Consider the following 13,217-nt stretch of genomic DNA (forward strand, 5'->3'; position numbering starts at 1 on the left):
ACCTGAAGATCAAAAAGAAAATACTTTAAAATTGACAAGAAAATACGACTTAAAACCCTTGAAATCAAGACAAAACCTTATGATTGACAAGAAGGAATCTTAAAATCAGCACGTAAATACTGAAAGTTCAAGACAAAGTATCTGAAAATGAGCAAGAAAATATTTGAAAATCAAAAGGAAATACTTTGAAATCAAAATATATCCCTTAGATCAAAAAGAAAATAACGTAAAATCAGCAAAAAATTATTCTGAAACAAGTAAATAGCTTAAATTTAAAACAAAAGTACCTTCAAATTGGCAAGAAAATACTTCAAGAACAAAAGGAAACCCCTAAAAATCAAGGAAATATCGTAAAAATGAGCAAAAAAAAACCAAGAAGTAACGAAAAAATACCTAAAACAAGCACGAAATTACTCTTAAAAACAGGAGCAAAAATAAATAAATCAAGAAAATATCTAAAATGAGCAAAAAAAAAAGAAGTAAAAGCAACGAAAAAATACCTAAAAACAAGCATGAAAATACTCTAAAAAACAAGTGAAAAAAAAAAAAAAATCTCAAAATCAGAAATAAAATCATTGAAGGCAACAAAAAAAAATTCCAGAAGGTTAATATCTGAAAATCCAGATAATACCTTCAAAATACAAACAAAAATATCTAAACATTGGAAACAAAAATGAACTAATAAAAACAACTAAAGGAGAAACTCATTTTGGATCCGTGATCTGATGTTTTAGTCGGGCTTCTTCTTCACTTTGCGGCCGCTGTGATGAGATTCTATCAAAATGAGAACAGAACTAAACAACAATAATGATAATAATAATAATAATATCATGAAAATAGGAGTCGCCCCCTAAAAAAAGAGAGTACAATTGAAATTAAACGACAAGAGGAAATTACCAACTGCCAATTAACAAACTTGATATTAGCGGGATAATTCTGACTCCAGGCCACAAGGGGGCGCTGTAGGATTTCAGTGCCTGTTTTGCTTTTCCTTAAAAACTGAAAATTAACAACACAGATATTTGAAATTTTCTAATTTTTTTCTAACATGCTTCTTTTTTCCTGTTTCTTTTATATACATTTAAAGAACACATCCAATTATTTCTGGGAGATTTTATTAATTTTAACAACTTTCCTGATTTTCTTTTCACCGCTTATTTTTCCAAAATTGATCAATATTTTTTTAGTATTTTCTTCAAGCATTGATTTTTTTTTTTTTTTTTTTTCCCCACTTTTTGTGTTTCATTTTCGTTCGGTTTGGCTCCAAGTATGCAAAACCTGTAAACCCCAAGCAGATGTGAAGAACTCCGAACTCTTATCGGTCCATTCCTCACCGGTTCTGACCGTTTCGACGATTTAAAACGCGGTAGTTTTTAAAAATGGATATGTGGATATTTAGGAAGCTAAGATGGATCCACGGCCTTTTTCCAAATGCACAATTCCTGAGAAGGTTCAAGGAACCACAAAAAGTTCCTACTTTTTGCAAGCGGCTAACAAATAAGTCCTGGATGGATCCAGAAACACGATTCCTTTCCGCATTTATGAATTCTTCACGTCCAAAAAGAGATGTTTCTGGTCGGTATCGGATATGAAAACAACCCGTTTCCAGCTTAGATCTGACAAAAAACAAATCCAACATCCCGACGAAAATATACAAAATCACAACGTTGCATTTCAAGTCGTTTTAATTAAGGAACTGTTATACTTTTCACTCAAAATGGAAAATAACCTGGCGTTTTTTGTGAGAAATTCACTTTTTTTTTTCTTTTTTTACACTTTGTTAAAGTCTTTAGATTTTCTCTTACTCGATACATTTGCCTTTAGAAGTATTTCAAAATATCTGCTGGTTTTGTCATCTTTCCTATAATATCATTTTCAATATAGTTCTCTTTTTTTTTTCTTGGAAAAAGAAAAAATTAGGAATTAGAAAAAAAAAAAAAAAAAAAAAAAACACAGGACACGAAGGACACGGTAGCTCCTGTTAGCACCAGAGATCAGCTGAGATCAGGGGACCGAGGGGGGGCCGGGGCTAAAATAAAGAAAACAAAACAAACAAAAACCATTCTGGTCCTTTTCGTTTTCCACCAGCGACGTTCCGGTTCTCCATCTGCGTTCAAATCCGCAAAACAGGAGGGCGGGCAAGACAAAATATTGCTAAGATCACGGATTTACTATTAATCCTCTAAACGACCCCGCCAATGATTAAAATAATAAAAAAAAAAAAAAAACGTCCGACGGGTTAACTTTGCCTTATTTACGTTCCTCCGCCACAACACAAACCCACTTGTTTACTTCCCGAACGCCACGCTTTTCTTGCATATAAACAATAACAGGAATCCATTTTTCCTGAATCCATTTTTTTTCCTTCTCTCAATCCACCATTTTTCAAAATCAACCCAGCGCCAAAAAGGATAAAAAATAACAATAATGATAATTGATATTCCCCTTCGCACACGCCGCCATACTTTCGGGTCGGGAACGGCACAATTCAGCCAGATTTGAATCTAGACAAAACAAATCTCCCGTATTGTCATTGTTGCTGACTTTGTATGATAACAATAATAATAATAATAATAATAATAAATGACAGTGATAAACCATAGGACGGCGGGATTTTTTCCGGATATGGTTTGCAAAAAGGACGATATTTGTTTGCTTCAAATCGGTGGAAAGATAAATTAAAAAAATAGACATACATGATAACCCATTAATGTCCTCTTTTTGAAAATAAAGAGAGATATTACCTGCGGGATATATAGATTTAAAAAAATGTTCTCCCAACCTCTATGAGAGCTGTTTTAAATGCTCTGAATGTGCTTGAACGGAGCACTAAAGGGTAAATTAGGTCAGCTATTATCAATATTTATAGAAAATAGGATCTATTTTGATTTTTAAAAACAGTAATAATAACAATACTAATATTCCACACGGATAATCTTCTTCCCCCTCATTGTCACACTTCTGGAACGGCACAATTTAGCCGAGTTATATTCCAGAACGATCATGTTGATTTGGACAATAATTGAGAATAAAACGGGACACTATTTTGAGGGGGTTTATGTAAATTATGTATAATAACCTTTCAATTGGGAAAATAAGGAGAAAGATGACATGGGGGGGGGGGACTAATATATATATGTATATATAAAACGCTTTAAATTCGCTGTCTGATTATTTCAAGAAAATCTATATTTGAGTGTTAAAACACGGTTGACATCTAGATGTTTATCCTGCATTTGTTGTTGTTTGTTTATGTTTGTTTTGTTTGTTTAAGCCCCGCCCCCCAAAAAAAGAACCGCAGAGGGGGGGCGTCGGTCCTCCCCTCTAGCCGAGAACCGAGCGCCCCGGCCGGGATCGGAGTCAGTCGTCCTCCCCGTCCTCGCCTTCGGATTGGTCCCGCTGGCGGCCCTGGATCTCCTTCATCTCCTCGGCGTAGCGGCAGAAGGCGCCGCCGAACTTGGCCCAGGCTTTCAGCGGCACCGTGATCGAGTTCCGGTAGCTGGGCTTCACCTCGCTGACGCGGAGAAAAACGCCGTATTTGTTGGATCCCACGTCGAAGAAGAACCGCTTGGAGTCCACCATGATGGAGGTGCCCTCCGGGAGCTCGCCGAAGCCCCCCGCGGCGGCGGCGGCGAGGCCCCCGGCTAGCTCGTCGTCGTCTCCCCCGTAGTCGTCTATGAGTTTGGCGAGGGCGTCCCGGAACTCTATGAGCCCCTGCGCCGGGAGAGCGATGGTCTGCCCGGCTAGCATCCCGCCCGGCGGGCCGCCGAAGCCGGGACCGCGGTTGACCGTCTGCCGTATCCGGAGGAACCTCCCGCGCTGGTTCTCCTTCAAGTCCAGGTAGTACTTACGGTTCTCGCGGACGAGGAACTCGCTTTTCAGCGCCCGCCGAGGCCCGCCGTCGTCGCTCCCGGAGGCCTGGGCGAGCTGCTCCGGGCTGCTGGGCCCCAGCTGGGCGTAGTGCTCGATGAAATCCCCGAGGTAGTCGCGGAACTCCGCCGCCACCGACAGCGACAGGGTCAGGCGGCTCTTGGAGCCGCCGGCTCCCACCTCGGCGATTTTGATGAACCTCCCCTTGCTGTTCTGCTTGACGTCCAGGTAGAAGCGCTTGTTCTGGATGTCGAGGCGCTTGGACGCCAGCTCCTGGGTGTCCTGGTCCCGGTGGAAGTGCTGGAAGCCGCCGCCTCCTCCCCCTCCTCCGCCGCGCTCACTCCCGCTGTCTCCATCCGCCATGTTCTTCTCCTTCCCCCTCCCTCTCCCTGCTCGGGCAGGGATGCCCTTCAGGGACCCGCCGCGATTGGTCGAAGCGGACGTCACTCACGCCGGTTCACATGGATACGGCTTTCCGATTGGCCGGCTCATACGGTCACGCCCAATCGGAGTGGCGCCCCAGAGCCAGTGGTTCGGGTTCCGGTTCCGGTTCGGGTCAACAGTATAAACAAATATAAATATGTACAAATAAACAAGGCGAGGTTGAATTGAATGGGAAGAAATGTTTAATGCTAGATGAAAAAGAAAGTAAAAGAAAATAATGAAATAGATACATAAATAAAATTAAAAAAAAACTTGCAAGGGGAATATTACATGTATTTAAGAATACGAATAACTTTATTTATCCCGATGGAAATTGCTGTGCCAGAGTTTCAAGTAAGAAATAACAATATTAAATAATACTAGGCAATTGTATAACAGTATAAAAAAGTGGGAGAATAAGAAATACAAATAAAACTATAGTGTCTCAGTAACAAGTCAAGGCTATAATGTGTCTTTAGGTCTTTAGTACAAGGATTTGGAGATTCCCTGCGGCTGAGGGGAATCTCCCCAGCGAAGGAATTATTAAGGGTACGCTTTAATATTGAAGATAATATTTGTACATTTTGTGAAGACATAGTGAAACCATAGATCATAGATTTTTCTCATGCGAAAAAGTACAAAAATCTAAAATGGATTAAAGACAAATTTCCATAATCACCAACTTCTTCCTCAAGAGATGAGTAGAATAAGAATAAGAACAACTTTATTTATCCCGAAGGAACTTGTTGTGCCAGAGTTTCAAGTAAAACAACAATATTCCATTTGGTTTACTGAAAGGAAACAAAAGAGATGAGTTCTGTGTTTGGTCTGGCCAAGTTCTTCATACACAAAGACAGAATGCAAAAATGTTCCACCAATTTTACCTTCTTTATAAATGATTTTAAATATAATAAAAACATATGGAAAAATCCAAAAAGTTTTATAACTGATATTCCTTTAGATCTTCCGAATTCAATACATATTGTATTCCCGTTGCCACTTTTGTTATTATTCTTTTTTTAAAATTTTTTTATGGTTATTATTTTTAAGTGTATTATTTTCTTTTATCAATTATTTTCCCCTTATTTCTAGAATTAAACACAGGCCCTCTATCTTGTTTACTACTACAGTTAATTAATGGCATACAAAATGAATGTCCCTATGTTTTTTCATGCCTGTTAATATTATTGACAGTCGATTCTATTTAGCAACTTTTGTTTGTTCATGTTTTTTGACTGTTTATATTTAAAAAAAAAAAAAGCTGTATCTCATGTAAACTTTTGCTTGCGAGTTGATGCTAATTGTTATCTTAGCATCGGGCAACGTCTATTTGACGCAGTGATGCTCCAAGTTTGGTGTCGCAGAAACTTTTTTCCTTTTTTTTTAAGGTTTGTGAGAAATGTTTAATGCAAGACAAAAAAGAAAGTAAAAGAAAATAATTAAATAAATATATGGATAAATAAAATAAAAAGTAAATAAATTAAAATAAAAAAATAAAACTTGCAAGGGGAATATAACATGTATTTAACTTGGTGGTTCACAAGAATCTCAGACATCAAACTGTATATTTTTGGGATTTTTCCATAAGTTTTAAGGATTTTTTTGATAATTCAAAATCGTTTATGAAGAAATTAAAATTTGGGGAACATTTTTGCATTCTGTTTTTGTGAATGAAGAACTTGGCCAGGCCTAAAAGAACATTGACACAGAGTTCATCTCTTATGTTGCTTAAAAGTAAACCAAATGTTATATCACCTCTTGAGAAGGAAACTGGTGACGATGGAAAATTATCTTTAACCCATTTTTTAGTTTTAGCCCAAAAGTCCTGTACTTTTTCGCATGAGAGAAATATATGGTCAGTGGTTTCAATGTGGTCTTCACAAAATGTACAAATATTATCTTCAAAATTAAAGCGTACCCTCAATAATTCCTTGGGTAGAGTCAGATACATAGTTCGCAGCGTGGCAATCGATTCCTTATCAAATTTATTTCAAATATTATTTTTGTTTTGACGTCCAGGGAATAAGTTTCCTGTGAAACATGTCCTAATAAAGGAGTTGCTGCACTTTCTGTCCAGAATTGAGATTCCCTGGAGTGATAGTCGGGGTAACTGTGGTTGTACGGTTCGGTGCGTCATTATATTTTTGGTGAAATTGTGAAACATTGTGTACATATTGTGTACATCATTGTGTAGAAATTGTGTACATATATTATTTTCCAGTATAATAATATTTGTGGGTTCAACTTAAAACATAACACTTGGAAAATAGGTTGACGTGATTCACCGTTTTGGACGCGTTAATGAAATAAATCAAATTGTCATAAAATATAACTAAAAATATGAAAATAATTGATGGCGTATAATTTGCATTTTCCTTAGAATTGCATCAAAGCCTAAAATGACACAACATTTTAGCATTCCCTTGTGAAAATATGATAAAAGACGAAAATAAAATGCAATATAGTGAATATTGAATATAGTGAAGTTTGATTGAAAGATAATAATTGCAGTTTTCATTTCATTTTCTAGTTGTGAAGGAGGCTTAAAGAGCTGCGTGTCTTACGGATCAGATTGCGCACTTGTTTTATTTTTTTGATATTTTAAAAACTGCTAAATGAAAACTTTATTTTCATATCTATCATTGAAACACAAACACCTTCATGTCTCAACTTGAAATATTCAAACTAAATCCATGTTCTCAACCGCCTTGTATTTCAGGTTAAATAACACAATATTTTATATTTTTACATATATATTTTTTATATTTTTGTCCAGTGTCAATGTAAAATTGCAAATTGATGGAATATATAAGTAGATTCATATCCATTAAGCGAGCGAGAAAATAACAAGGACGTAGAAACCTTGACAATTTATATTTTATTGTATTTCTTATTCTCCCTCCTTCCTACTATTATCTATTATTGTCATGATTTTGCTTGAAACTCTGGCACAACAATTTCCTTGGGGATAAATAAAGTTGTTCTTTTCTTTTCTTATCTTATCTTAGAAATGACTCACATTGAAGTATCAATTAAAACAAAGTGCGCTATTTTTCAATTGATCGTAAATTTAATAAGAAAACAATCTTCCCAATGGCTGCAGTGTTACAAATATTCAAATGGAAAATCAAAAAATAATAAAATGCACACAAAAGAAAGGAAACATATCAAAACTGCAATTATATTTTTATTTATCTATTTTTTTTTTTTTAAAGTAATTTCATGCCACAAACCCCCCTCATACACACACACACACCAAAAAAAAAAACTTGTTAGATTCTACCAAATATATACAAATGACCGTAAACATCGCCGTCAGAACACAAACCGAAATATTGCACGCGACCCAGTTTGGTTCCTGAAGCTTCTCAGCCGCCGCCGATTAACACACACTTATAAAAACACACAGAGCGGGAGTGAAAGTGGGGTTCAGTAGTATTTGGGGTACGGCGGGTAGGAGGGGGAGGGCGGGGGGAGCATCACCCCCTGGAGGCCGCCGTACCTGTAGAAGGAGTCCAGGGCCAGGGAGGGAACGCCGGGCAGCGGGGAGCCGTAGGCGGCGGCGGCGGCGGGCGGGACTTCCTGCGCGGCGGCGGCGGCGGCGTGGTAGCGCTGGTACGGCGGCGGGCGGTACGCCTGCACATCAGGGTAGTGCATGAAGTGCGAGGCGGCGTTGGCCTGGCAAGCGTGGGCCAGGGCGTCCTGCACCGAGCGCTTCAGCTTCATACGACGGTTCTGGAACCAGTTCCGGATCTGAAGGTAGAAAAGTGGACGGTTACACAGTAATTCAATACGTCTGTGGAGATTTATTAACATTATAGTAAGAAATATACAATAATATAACATAATCAATGATCACTGTTCAGTCTGTCTACATTTTGTACCTATTTTTCAAAAGGATCTCGATAAAGAATTCAATAAAAACATTATAATTCACTTTATGAGCAACTTTGGATTGAAAATGCACAGAATAACAATGAAATGACATTAAATATCCGTACGTATCGTCTAATTATAATATATATTGTATGTACATGTATTATGTGTAGGTTAAATAATACATCTTATATTAGTGTACAATATATTAATCATATTTACATGTAGCATATAAATAACAATGAAAAGAATTAAATATCCAAACATATATAATTATAATATATATTGTATGTATAATTACATAGATTATGTGTAGGTTAATAAGACATCTTATATTAGTGTATAATATATTTAATCACATTTACATGTGGCAAATAACAATGAAACGACATTAAATATCCATAAATATCATCTAATTATAATATATTGTATTATTTAACCTACACATAATCTACATAATTATACATGTACATACATCTTATATTATTGTATAATATATTTAATCATATTTACATGTAGCATATAAATAACAATGAAACAACATTAAATATCAAAACATATTATCTAATTATAATATATATTGTATGTACGTGTATAATTACATAGATTATGTATAGGTTAAATAATACATCTTATATTAGTGTATAATATATTAAATCATATTTACATGTAGCATATAAATAACAATGAAACGACATTAATATCCGTACATATCATCTAATTATAATATATATATATTGTATATACATGTATTATATGTAGGGTTTAATAATACATCTACTATTAGTGTTTAATATTTAATCATATTTACATGTAGCATTTATGATTAAAAATTAAATTAAAGTCTCTGTCTATACATATATATGCAAATGTTTGGGTCAATAATTCTCAAAAAATATGAATAAATGCATCAAGTCAACCATATAATGACAATAAAATCAATTCACATGACAAACATCTTTTTTCATGTTTTGTGGGGATCATCTTTTCCATCTTAAATAATCCAAACATAACATAAAAAGATGCTAATCGTTCCCACCTGTTTGTCGGACAGGTTGAGCTTCTTGCAGAGCTCGGCCTTGTCCTGCGTCCCCAGGTAGGCGTTCCTCTTGAAGGTCCTCTCCAGGCTGCCGATCTGCTCGGCGGTGAAGGCGGTGCGAGGCCTCCTGCCCGAAGGGGGCGACGGCGGCGAGGAGAGGGAGCGTCCGCCTTCGCTCTCGTAGCCGGACGTCTCCTCCTCAGTGCTGAAACCGGCTTCGGTGACTGAGAAAGAAAACAAATGTAAATAGAAGTTTGTTTTTTTTTTTTTTTACACGCTTTTCTTAAGAGGTGGTGTTTTCATCTTGTGATTGAAATAATTTGGCCATTTGCAGTTTGGCAAATTTCTCATATTTAAAAAAAAAATAAATAAATAAAAAAAAGTTTGGGGGGATTTTTCAAGGTTTGTATATAATATTGCTTAACATAATTAAAATGAAAAAGTTGGTAAAAGGTGATTGAAAAGTGGCTTTTTTTCCTGAACAGCGTCACACACGCTCTTACAAAACCTCATAACAAGATACACACATTATACAGTATTCTTTATAGGTCACTTATTTCCTCAATAGCAAGCGAAAGAGAAAAAAAATAAAACTAAATTAAAAAAAAAAAAAACATCTAACTCAGTTAAATAGAGATAATAGCTTTAACTCTCCAAATATTTTTTAATGGGTGCCCATTTGTCAAAATTTGCCCGTTTGAAAAGTGGCTTTTTACCCGGTAACATGGTTGGATTTAAAGCGAGAGGTTTTCCAAAGTGACAAAACCGACCATTTTGGCGAAAAAAACGCCGCGTTTGGATTTTTTTTCCCTGCTTTAAAAAGCGTTAAAAGACTTTCACAACTACCAACAAAAGGAGACAATTTAGCTTTTTTAATCCAGAAGAACCTCTTTGTTTGAAACCGGTATCGTCTCATTCTCTACGCCGACGACGCCGTGATAAATATCACCAAAAAAAAAACAAAAAAAAACAGCTTTTCCCCAGCGCCTGATGGACTCACCTTGTTCTCCGCCGGGGTTCTGACACCGAAGAGCGTTGGAAAGCCCACAACCTCTGGACTCGGAGCTTCTCGCCTCCTGCTCTTCAGAGTTTTCCAACTTGGGGCGGCGGTAAAAACCCGGGAGGCTCTCGGAATGGGTTCCGGCCGGCCTCTGGCTGCTCTGAGCCATCCACTCGATGGAGAAATGCCCCCTCATGACTGCTAAAATCCCGGTCGCTAGTTTAGTTTGAGTTTCTCCACCGGCGTCGTGCCGGTGTGGTTTGGAGTTTTGGAGTTTTGAGACCCCCCGACCGCCGCCGCCCGGGTCTTTAAAGCGGGGGCCGTCCCTCCTCCTGATTCAGGCTCCAGGAGATCAAAGCTCACATCCTCCCCTCCTTTAGTTTTCACAACTGGAGTAATTAAGACGTCTCATTCGGTCTGAATGAGGCTGTTTCTCCGAGGCTCCAGCGAGTCTGGAACCCCTTCGACACCTCCTCCGCCCAGATAACCCGCACGCCTCGGCCAGAACCTCGCTTTCCGAAAAGGTCGAGCGAAACGCTAAATGTTTATCCCGATTAAAGTGACGGAAACAGAAAGGGGGTCACGTGACTGAGTTTCTTTGTTTATCTGGAAAAGCGTCACGTGACCTCGGCCGGCTGACGAGGAAACAGTCGTTTATCGGCGCCGTCGAGACGCTCGGTGATCGTCGGGACTCCGAAAAAGGGGGGTCGGACTTTTAAACCGGTGTTTGTTCTTTTGAAAAGAAAAAGAAGAAGGGCCGCCCCGCGGCTAATCCGGATTAAAGTGGATTAGCGCTATGATAGCGCTTCCACAATGAGCTGGTTTTCTGATGGTCGGGGTTGTTTTGTTTAGCGTATTAGAATATAATCCCCTGGAATTATCCGGGATCTGCAGATCCAAAGGGTTGTTAAATGTGTTAACAGGCTTGAAGAGTTATCCTTAATTCTAATTACATTTAACACTTTTTTTTTTTTTTAAATCACAGAATGGATTATTTGATTTATTTTAGCAATTTTTTTAAATGTATTTACAATTTTAGCTCTTTTTTTTCTTAGACACAATGAATCCAGGTGTCTCTTAATCACAATAAAATATTTAAAATAGGTTTCAAATAGGCTATTTTATAATGGCAACTAAAACAATATAATACAAATAAACGATTCTAAACTACTATAAACCAATAATATTAGAAATAATCAAGAAAAACGAATTTCCTGTTTGTTCGTTACAACCAGGAAATTAGTTTTTCTTTTTTCCCTCCCGGCAAATAAATTGAACTTCAAATAAGTTAAATCAGATTAAATAAGAAAAGAAACATGTATTTATTTATCTAAATGAGGAAAAGTAAAAATATCAAAGAAATGTACCCAATAGAAAACTGTTAAATATTAAGTTAGTTTGAAAAATCATTTAAAATTTCTAAAAAGTAAAATTATACACACACAAATGCATTGACATATATCGGTATTGACCTAATAACTATTTAAATAAGTTATTTTGAGAATCATTTTGAGATCCTTCTGGCTCTTTCAAGCTACTTGAGTTATTTAAGAAAAAAAAAAAAGTTTTTTTATTTATTCATAAGTGAGGTTATGCCCCTTAAATAAAGTTTATATTAAACTTTTAAATATCAAGTAATTTGGAAGGAAAAAAATTGGAAATGTCTTTTCCATCTAAACACAAATACGGTTTAAAATATAAACAATTGTTTATGTTCACTAACGTCTCACAATATATGATGATTATATTTTATATATATTTTTTAAATTCTGTCATAGAGGGTTAAATCTTAATGATAATGATATCATTTCTTTTTTATCCACAAATATTCAGCTGTAAGATAAATGAATATAATATGTAAACATGAAGTATTGTTTTTTGCACCACAAAACTTCTAGTTTATCCAGTTTTTTTTAATATTTTTCTATTATTATTATTATTATTTTTCTGTTATTATACTATATTTACTATATATTTTTCTATCATTATACTGCATGAGGGGGCGAGGACATGCATTTATACTAATACTGTATGTTAAAGGCACTTAATACTATTATAACATATTTAACTATCATATAAAGAGTTCATAGTATCCGAGTACTTCAGTAACTGTATTGGTAATGTACTCCGTTTCCTCCGTAATCCACGGTTGTAAAATAAAATGTTGTACAATTAAATCTCAGAGATGAACCATTAAAAAGGGAAAAGCGTGGATTTAAAATTGTGATTTAAAACCCAATTTGAATTTTTATTTTTCAAAGTAAAGACAAAAAAACATACAAGCATTTTTACATTATTAATATTAAATGTCCTCAGATATTTATTATAATTATTTAACCCATATTTTCAGGGTATACTATCTTTAACAAGGTATTTTTTTTGCCTCACCTGTGTGTTTTTTTTTTTTTGGGTTTGACTTTTTCGTCATTAACTCCGGATGTTGATTATCTCACGGTAATAAACGTTTACTATATTTCATTAGGAGGCTTTTAGGGACAAGATGGCGTCTGAGGAAAAGTGTAAATGAGGTCGTCCAGAGGAAGGACAGCGGGGTGTGTTCAAAGGGAACGTGTGTGTGTGTGTGTTTGTGTGTGTGTGTGTGTGTGTGTGTGTGTGTGTGTGGAGGGGGAGGACGGCGTGGACTTTGATGTGAGATGCGAGCAGACGTGGAGAGACGAGGCCGCAGACAGACGTCTGTCGGAAAAGACGGGAAGCTGATGAGATAAAGCGGTTTCTGGATCTGGAAATCCAGATTTATAGGATTTCTTGACATTATTTTGCATTAAAATGCACGCAAACGTGACTGGATTGAGTGAGAAAACAATATATACACACATATATTTCATATATCACTATCACTACTATAAAAGAATAGTTTTAGTGCAGCTGTTTCTCTTCTTTTTCCCCTGATCAAATCAAATCAATCATATTACAAAGGGAAAAAGAAAATAAACACACACACACACACACACACACACACATATGAGGAAAGTGAGGGTTTTTACAAAA

General features: G+C 36.5%; 2 protein-coding genes across 2 annotated transcripts; both read right to left on the reverse strand.

Moving 5' to 3' along the window:
* Positions 1-1,667: 1,667 nt before the first annotated feature.
* On the reverse strand, positions 1,668-4,330 carry LOC147231354 (transcriptional regulator protein Pur-beta-like). The gene has a single exon (XM_086152706.1). It carries the CDS (start codon positions 4,231-4,233, stop codon positions 3,361-3,363), a length of 873 nt encoding a protein of 290 aa, XP_086008832.1. The 5' UTR covers positions 4,234-4,330; the 3' UTR covers positions 1,668-3,360.
* Positions 4,331-4,624: 294 nt separating this feature from the next.
* Positions 4,625-10,404, reverse strand: ved (ventrally expressed dharma/bozozok antagonist). The gene is made up of 3 exons (XM_086152707.1): positions 10,209-10,404; positions 9,209-9,432; positions 4,625-8,046 (listed from the first exon to the last, which is right to left on the reverse strand). Exons 1-3 carry the CDS (start codon positions 10,402-10,404, stop codon positions 7,723-7,725), a joined length of 744 nt encoding a protein of 247 aa, XP_086008833.1. The 3' UTR covers positions 4,625-7,722.
* Between the last annotated feature and the right edge of the window lie 2,813 nt (positions 10,405-13,217).

The sequence above is a fragment of the Fistularia commersonii genome, chromosome 9, assembly GCF_037954325.1.
Source record: "Fistularia commersonii isolate RoL2024-O1a breed Wild chromosome 9, RoL_Fcom_v1.0, whole genome shotgun sequence".
Lineage (NCBI taxonomy): Eukaryota > Metazoa > Chordata > Actinopteri > Syngnathiformes > Fistulariidae > Fistularia > Fistularia commersonii.